At 35.5% G+C, this 9,722-nt stretch overlaps 1 protein-coding gene across 2 annotated transcripts in view; it reads right to left on the minus strand.

Annotated features, from left to right (window-relative positions):
* The window catches only part of MAGT1 (magnesium transporter 1), a 47,512-nt gene that overhangs the window by 26,409 nt on the left and 11,381 nt on the right, over positions 1-9,722 (minus strand). Inside the window, exons 1-2 of one of the 2 annotated variants that reach the window (XM_015557691.1) lie at positions 2,701-2,804; positions 1,316-1,485 (exon numbers count right to left, since the gene is read on the minus strand). In XM_015557691.1, coding sequence (XP_015413177.1) covers positions 1,316-1,485 — 170 coding nt within the window. In that variant the 5' untranslated portion in view covers positions 2,701-2,804. Of the gene's footprint in view, positions 1-1,315; positions 1,486-2,700; positions 2,805-9,722 lie in introns of those variants that run through there. The other variant, XM_006755058.2, reaches the window with a different exon arrangement.

Here is a 9,722-nt window from a genome sequence, read left to right on the forward strand (position 1 = left end):
CACAGATCTTCCAGACAAAAACTTAACAAGGAAACAGAGACTCTAAAGCCGTGGTCAGCAAACCGCGGCGCGCAAGCCACATGAGGCTCTTTGGCCCCTTCAGTGTGGCTCTTCCACAAAATGCCACATGTGGGCACACATGTACAGTGCGATTGAAACTTCGTGGCCCATGTGCAGAATGTGGTATTTTGTGGAAGAGCCACACTCAAGGGGTCAAAGAGCCACATGTGGCTCGCGAGCCGCGGTTTGCTGACCACGGCTCTAGGTTTTAAATTTATTCATGGTTAATACCCACTACTCTTTTTCCTTCTTCTGTTTACTTATCATTTATATTCGCCATATACCCCATAAAACAAGCACCCTGGAACCAAATACCTTGACTATCTCCTACCTCCAAGGGAAAAAATCCTTTAATAAGAGTTAGCAAGGGTTAGGGTAGCATAACACAGTATTGTGAAAGGAGGCTGACTATTCCTTTACATGAGCCCAAGCTGTCAGAATTTGGAAAGCCTCCAAGGTTTTTACTTAATTAAGTTCTTCACAGGGCTGCTCTGTCATTTCATTTAAAGTAAATTCCCAGATCACACATACGGATTTTAAAATATAAGTTAAAACAACACCACAAAGAGCTAAAAATCCACTATTTTTAATTATTCATAGCACTTTCGTTTAAAAAAATATCAATCTTTATTCCTAAGATCATTCAGAAACAGTAAAATAAGTCAATAAACCATTATTTGATGAAAGTTTAAGTGAAATTGATGTATAATCACTACAAAATAATCTAGAAAAAAGAAACATCTCTAACATAAATCATGCATCTTTATTTTCTAAAAAAGTTCTCTTGAAATTCTAAACTTGGATGCAGCCACCATTATTGTATTAATAAATATCTCTAGCTTTGGGTAGACCAGTTAAAATTTTAGAACCTGTTTCTCCCAAACTGAGAGAATATTTGCTTTACTACCTTCTGGGGCTGTTGTGATAAAACAAGAGTATGAAGTTGAAAACACAAATAATAAAACACTACCATCAATGCTACTGGCATACATTTATATAAGTTGATACCAATTTAGAAGATAATTGTTAGATTTATTCCTGATGGTTCCAATACTTTATTTTTGTTCTTTGTTCCCCCTACTAATATGGACAACCAAGAAGTGACTATAAAAGAGCAGTAGTGTTGTGTGTTAGTATAAATATCTTAAGATATACACATTAATTATGTACCCACTAAACTAATTTAGTTCTCTAGAATTGAAAAAATGGTTAAAATCTTATAAGTTAATTTTAAAGTGTAGTTGAAGATTCATACTTGCACACGACACATTGTCTATGAAGTTGGAGAGCAGTGAACATGACAATAACGGAGTAGTTTCTTGGTGGGGCTTTAACAAGGCGACGGAACTTGTCTCCATTCATTCTTATTACAGGTCTTTTATTGGTCCATTCCATCAGTTGACTAACCTTTTCAGATAACACCATCTAAAAAAGACAAAGGGAGCATGTAAAAAAAATTTTTTTAAATAAACTTATTATATAAAGTTTCTTTTATCTAGGCAACTTAACACCAAGACTAACAAGTAGAGTTACATAGAAAATTTGAGAGACCTAAAAATAAACTTTAGGAGTTGGGCCTAACGATGATAATTATTCTTAAAATTAGATTATTTCATGATGAGATTTAATGAAATACTATACTTTTGATATGACTTATTTTTTATTTACTAATAAATAAGATGACATAAAATCATAAACCCTTTCATTTGCCAAAGATTCCAAAGAATATGGAGTTAAACCAACTATATAGCTATAATAAGCAAGGCCAGGTGGCAGTGATGAAAGGATAGATACATAGATCAATGTAACAGAACCGAGAACCCAAAAATAAACTTACACAAGTATAGCCAACTAAGTTTTCAAAAAAGTGCAAAAGCAACTCAGTAGAGCAGGGGTGGGGAATGTCCAGCACGCTAAATCATTTTATCTGGCCCTACCAAGGAAACTGCAGGTGGGTCTCGAAATTCAATAAATCTAGGAGCTTTCTTCATAGTAACAAATTTATATTAAGTGAATCATATTAAGTGACTGATGTTATAAGTATCCAAATGGCCCTTGGCAGAAAAAAGGTTCCCCACCCCTGCAGTAGAAGAAGGAGCCTTTTCACAAATGGTTCTGGAGCAACTGGACATCCAGAGTCCAAATTATGAATCTCAAAATAAACTTCATATCTTATACAAAAATTAATTCAAAATGGATCACATACCTAAATGTAAAAATTAAAACTATAAAAATTTTAGGAGAAAATGCTCAGCATCAAGGGCTCAGCAAAATTCTTAGAGCTGACACCAAAACACAATTCATAAAAAGAAAAAAACATTGATAAACTGGATACCATCAAAAGAAAAACTTTTGCTCTGTAAAAGACCTTGTGAAGAGGATGAAAAGACAAGCTACAGAGTGAAAGAAATTATTTTCGTACTATATATGTCACAAAAGATCAGTAGCTAGAATATATTTTTTAAAACTATCAAAATTCAAAAGTGAAAAACACACAATTCAATTAGAAAACGGGCAAAAAACTAAGACATTTCCTTGAAGGTGATCTACAGACAGGAAATAAACACATGCCAAGATGTCCAACATTGTTAACCATTTCAGATACACAAATTAAGAGCACAATGAAATAGTACTACATACCTGTAACTAAAAGTACAGTGGCAATAAATACTAAAGGCTGGTGAGGGTGTAGAGAACCTGGATCTCATACATTGTTGGTGGGAATGTACTATGGCACAGCCACTCTGGAAAACAGTTTGGCAGTTTTTTAAAAAAATTAAGCAACTGGCCCTAGCCAGTTTGGCTCAGTGGGTAGAGGATTGGTTTGCAGACTGAAGGGTCCCAGGATCGATTCTGGTCAAGGGCACATGCCTGGGTTATGGGCTTGATCCCCAGTATGGGGCCTGTAGGAGGCAACCAATCAATGATTTTCTCTCATCATTAATGTTTCTATCTCTCTTGCCCTTCCTCCCGGAAGTCAATAAAAATATATTTTAAAGAAATTAAGCAACTGTCCAGCCAGCGTGATTCAATGGTCGAGCCTTGACCTATGAACCAGGAGGTCACGGTTCAATTCCCGGTTGCAGCCCATGCCGGGTTGCAGGCTCAATCCCCAATGTGGGGCTTACAGGAGGAAGGTGATCAATGGTTCTCTCTCATCACTGATGTTTCTATCTCTCTCCTCCTCTCCCCTCCTCTTTGAAATCAATAAAAAATTTTTTTTTTTAAAAATTAAGCAACTAACCATGCACTAACTATACAATCCAGCATTCCTGAACATTTATCCCAGATAGATGAAAATTTACATCTACACACACAAAAAGAGCTGCATTTTTTTTCTTTTTCTTTTTTCTTTCTCTCAATGTCTCCCCATTCACAATACAGACCAGGCAAAGAGCCTGAGCTGAGGTGTATATGGGGTAAGTTTACTCTGCCTCCTATTTCTGTACAGTTAGTGTAAGAACACAGCCTGTGGTAAGCACCAGGAGGCCTTTTTGTTTCTTTTTAATAACCAGTTATCATGAGGCAAAGACAAGTACAATTAGTCAACAAGAATTTCAGTTGAATTCATGCAATCATATTTATCCTTCCCCTCATCTCTACCCTTATATGCAAACTTTGAAAGAATAGTAAGACAGCAAAAGATAAAATAAAAAGTACAGATGACAAGAATCTCAATGCAGACTTAACACTAATTGATGGTTTTCTTCTTCTTGAAAGGAATATATATATATATATATATATAAAAGGCTAATATACTAAGTGTCCGTCCGGGTAATGGCATCACATAGCAATGCCTGGCTTCCTCTCCCTACAGACTAGTCTCCTTGCAATTTCTTCAGCCCAGGAACAGGACTTGCTTCCTAGCCAGGTGGAAACATTTTACACTGTAACCAAATGTCTGTGAAGTGTTTTCCCATGCTTCATCTCATTTGATCCTCACAGAAGTCCTGGGGTAGGTAGATAGGAAACTAGTGGAATCCTAGTTTCTTTTCATTAGCCGGAAAATGGAAATTTAGAAAGCTTAGAAACTTGACCCGACTGAAAAGAAGTAAGAAATGGTGGAACTTGAAAATGACTTCAGGTTTTCTCACCGCGCAGAAAAAAGTTTGTTCTATATCCATAAAAAGCTAAGTTGACTCACGCATGCACAATACATATAAAGCTCTCATTGGCGCCAATCACACGCATGTGTTTCCACCTGTCATTGTTGATCGTGAATTTGGTTGACACTTCTATTATAAAGGGCGAATAGTGATATTAAAATATTTCTAATTAATTTCCTTTCAATATGCACGAATTTGTGCACCGGGCCACTAATATGTTTATAAAGGGCTGGTACATCATGAAGTGGTTCATTATTCAGAAGCATTTGATCAGTTACACTTCCCATTACTTACATTGAAATTTGGCCAGGGCACTGGTAGTCAAACTTTATAAACAGACCCCTCCCATGAAACTCAGCCATCAGAGAGCAGTTGTTAGGATGTGCCTTTTCACTTTGGAAGTGGATCATGAACCAACTAGCACTGTTTGGAAGATAGTTGTCAATAATGCAAATGAGTTGCCTCAGACTTGGGCCAAGAAAAATAATCCCTAGAACCAATAAGAATAGCTTCTGTGGCCCTAGCCAGTTTGGCTCAGTGGATAGAGTGTTGTCCTGTGGACTGAAGGGTCCCAGGTTCGATTTCGGTCAAGGGCATATGCCCAGGTTGTGGGCTCGATCCCCAGTAGGGGGTGTGCAGGAGGCAACCAATCAATGATTCTCTCTCATCATTGATGTTTCTCTCTCTCCCTCCCCTTTCCTCTCTGAAATCAATAAAGATATATTTTTAAAAAAGAATATCTTCTGTGGTTTTAGCCACCTCAAAATTTTCAAAGAATGCATGTCTAGTGGATCATGAGTGCCCCTAAATGGTTTTCCTAAGTGGCCAAGGACTACGGTCACAAGCATATTCACACCACCCCTCCAAACCTGCTAGACATTTCACACTTTTTAACTGTATTCTAGTACTTACCATTCTAAGACATATTTGACATCTGTTTCCTTCCCTAAACTATTAGCTACTAGAAAGGATACACATGGTACTTTACCATATAGTAGGCACTCAATAAGTATGCACTGAATTTCTATTTGACAGAAAGCAGCTGAGAATAGGTTTACTTGCATATTATGTTAATATATAAGGAAGAAAAAATGCGCACAAACACAGAAATTGGAAAAAATTGTTTTTTTAAATTGACTTCAAAGAGTAAGAGAGAGGGAGGGAGGGAGGGAGGGAGGGAGAGGGAGAGAGAGGGAGAGAGAGAGAGAGAGAGAGAGAGAGATCAATGATGAGAGAGTATCATTGACTGGGCGCCTTATTCACGCCACCCCCTGGGGATTGAGCCCACAACGTGGACATATGTCCTGACAGGGTATCTATCCATGAACTCCTGGTTCATGGGTCGACCCTCAACCACCACGTCATACAACCCGGGAGAAATGGAAAATTTTTAATATCAGGAAGGGAATAGTAAAATGGATTCTAAAAATGCATAATTTAGAATAGTTTGAGGGAGATAGATGTTGGTTCTTCTTTGAATATTTGGTAAAACTACATCAAGCCAACCAGGCCAGGGCTTCTGTTTGCTGGCAGTTTTTGATTACTGTTTCAATTTCATTAATTGTTATTGGCCTATTCAGGTTTTCTGATTCTTCCTGGCTCAGTTTTGGATGATTGTATTTTTCTAGCAATGTGTCTATTTCATCCAGACTGGTACAATATTCGCACATCAATAAAGTGACACATCACATAAACAAATTGAAAGACAAAACTCACATGATTATATCAATAGATGCAGGAAAAGCATTCAACAAAATTCAAAATTCAAAATAAAAACTCTCAGCAAAGTGAAAATACAGGGATCATACCTCAACATGATAAAGGCCATATATGACAAACCTACATGCAACATTATTCTCAATGGGCAAAAACTAAAAACATTTCCCCTAAGAACAGGAACAAGATAGTGATGTCCACTTTAACCACTTTTATTCAACATAGTACTGGAAATCTGAGCCATAGCGGTCAGACAAGAAGAAAACATAAAAGGCATCCAAATTGGAAAGGAGGAAGTAAAACTGTCACTATTCACAGATGGCATGATATTGTACACAGAAAACCCTAAAGGCTCCACCAAAAAACTACTGGGTTTAATAAGTTTCACAGTGTAGCAGGATACAAAATTAACACCAAAAATTAATGGCATTTTTATACATCAATAATGAACTCTCAGAAAGGAAAACTCAAAAAACAATCCCATTTACCACTGCAATAAAAATTAAAATACTTAGGAATAAATTTAACCAAGGAAGTAAAAGACCTGTACTCAGAAAACTATAGAACCTTGAGGAAAGAGACAGAAGATAATAACAAGTGGAAAAATATACCATGTTCATGGACTGGTAGAATGAACATCATTAAAATGGCCATACTACCCAGAGCAATACAGAGATTCAATGCAATTCCTATAAAATACCAATGGGCCTGGCTGACGTGGCTCAGTGGTTGAGCGTTGACCTATGAACCAGGAGCTCATGGTTTGATTTCAGGTCAGGGCAAATGCCTGGGTTGTGGGCTTGACGCCCCCCCGCCACCCAGTGGGGGGGGTGTACAGGAGGCAGTTGGACAATGATTCTCTCATCATTGATGTTTCTCTCTCTCTCCCTCTCCCTTTCTCTCTAAAATCAATAAAAATATGTTTTTAAAAATTAAATAAAATACCAACAGAATATTTCACAAATCTAAAACAAATACTTCAAAAATTTATATGGAATCAAAAAAGACTCTGAATAGCTGCAGCAATCTTGGGAAAGAAGAACAAAATTCATTTTAAGTAAATGAACTCAGAAAGTAACCTAATGGCCCATATATTAAGCAGTCTTATAAGAGCTTTAAAGAGAATTTGTAATTCCTCTAAACTAATTTCTTCTATTGGATAAATTATTTGGAAAATTATAAATGATTTACACAGACCAGGTTGAAAGTTTATTCAGGACTTTTGTTTAAGAAGATGCCACATATAAATATCTAATTCAAAGCATATATAGTTGTTTTGTTGAAATGATCATAAATCTATGTGATAGAATAGAGATAGACTATATAAAAAACTAACAAAATTAAAGTCATATGCATTCTCTGCTTTTAAGCAGTCATCAATTTTGTTATATTTTCAAATTAAATTTGATAGATACCAGCAAATTCAAACATGATTTGCCTATTTTACTTACCATGGTTGCAGATTCTACTTGTGGCTATTTTAGACAAAAAGTGAAATGAAGTATAAAGAAACCAATTTTAACATAGGCTAATTGATATAAACAAGACATCGCATCAACATTATAAGGAAACAACAAAAGGATGCTGTATTTGTAATGCTTAGTATATATGTATCAGGCAGCAAATCCTCTTCTTATAGAAAGTACAGTATTTAATTCAAACCTCAAAACAACACTATGAGGTACTCTATTTTTATGCTTTTGAGTAACCAGAATCATAGAGGTTAAGTAACTTGCCCAAATTGCCCAAAGTTATAGTAAGACACAGAGCTAGGATTCAAACAGTCCATGATCATTCTAAACCAGGATTTCTCAACAACAGCACTACTAATATATTAGGCCAGATAATTATTTGTTGTGGGGAGCTGTGCTGCACATTGCAGGATGTTGCACTAGATGCCAGCAGCACCCCTATCCCAGCTACAACCACCAAAAATATCTCCAGACACTGCCACATAATCCCTGGGGAGCAAAATTTTCCCTCCCTTATTGAGAACTGTTCTAAAATGAAAAGAACTTTCATAGTATGATTTAAGTGTTTTTAATTGTTTTATGTATTCAAAAAAATCTTTTCTTCAGAACTGCTCAGAACACATAATAAAAGAAAGATTTGATGATCTAGTAACCCAAAACTTTTCAGAATAAGCCCTTAGCATAATGGATAATATACTTTCTACACCCATGTTTCCCAAAGTGTAGGCTGTTAAAAGTATAGACTTCTGGATTTCATCCTCCAATAAATTTGATTCATTGAGTCTAGGGTAGATTCCAATAATACAGAATTTTAACATGTACCCCAAGTCTTTATATGCACTGAAGTTTGAGAACTACTGCTCTACATTCTAATTCTTATGAACAGGAACCACATGTTACATAAATTTCTATGTGCAACACTGAGAAATTAAATAAATATTATTAAGCAATTCAAATAATAAACAGAAAAAAATATACATTTTTAAAAAATATAGCCGAAACCGGTTTGGCTCAGTGGATAGAGCATCGGCCTGCGGACTGAAAGGTCCCAGGCTCGATTCCGGTCAAGGGCATGTACTTGGGTTGTGGGCACTTCCCCAGTGGGGGATGTGCAGGAGGCAGCTGATCGATGTTTCTCTCTCATCGATGTTTCTAACTCTCTATCTCTCTCCCTTCCTCTCTAGTACTGAAGAACCTTCTTCCTTATGATGCCTCTTAGCCTTCGTCAGGAGGCCATTGTTGGTAAAAATTATCAGAAATAATTTTTTTCAGGTAAATACCCAGAAGAGGAATTACTGGATCATATAGTCTTGTACACCTGGAAATTATATGATATTACCCCAATAAATTTAATTAAAAAAGAAAAATTGTTTCCTATAGCCTCTCCACTAAGTCCCATTATATTATATACTCTCCACATATTCCTTTATCTTCCAAAATCACAACCTTTGAAAGTAAAGGACTAAAATGTTACCCATGCCCTTCAGATCCTTCTTTTACTAATACTTAAAAGTTATTAGTAAGAAACACATTTTCCAAGGACTATGGTACAAAAAGGTAAGAGGTTTACCAAGTAAACTACTTAGTAACTCAAAAAAAAGGAATTGATTTGGAAACAACTCCTATTGCAAATACTCCTTCCACTAATAGTTTTAAAAACATTTAAGGAAATATATCCATCCAGGTTTTAATTTGCATTGAATATATTTATTCAAATCAAAATATAGGCTTACTATGGGACAACATTAAATTTTTTTACAGGTTAAGAGCTTATATTTTTTCTATTCATTTAAACTCTGGCAATTACTATAGGCTATTAATAATAATTATATAATAGTATAAATGTTTCTACAACCTTAAATAAGAACATTATGAAAATAAGTATAATGCTATATATTGTCTCAAAAATATGCATGAAACATTTATACACAAAATGAACAAATTTAATAGTAAGAGGGAGGACATATGTTGGTTTTATGAAAGGGAATATCAAATGACACTAACAGCTTTGTGATGTAGAGGGGGATTATTCAGGAGAAAAATTTTTATCTCGAAATTGGATGAGATTGGAAATAAAGCATTTACTAAATAATTTATAAAGAAAATATATCTAGGGATACTTTAAATAGCCTCTAGGAATATTTATGTATCAGATTTTTAATATATTTAATTACCAAAAATAAGACTAATTCCATATAAGAGTTATTATAGCAACATAAAAAGCAAATTTACAAGTGGAAGAAGTAGATTAAGTGAAAGCAAGAAATGAATGTCAGTATCAGTCTTTGTGGGCAGATATGTTTATGCCTCTGAATACACCTATATCAATTAATTATTTCAATCTGAAAATTGTTGCTTTGTTGTTTGG

Source organism: Myotis davidii, unplaced genomic scaffold, assembly GCF_000327345.1.
Source record: "Myotis davidii unplaced genomic scaffold, ASM32734v1 scaffold1493, whole genome shotgun sequence".
Taxonomy (NCBI): Eukaryota; Metazoa; Chordata; class Mammalia; order Chiroptera; family Vespertilionidae; genus Myotis; species Myotis davidii.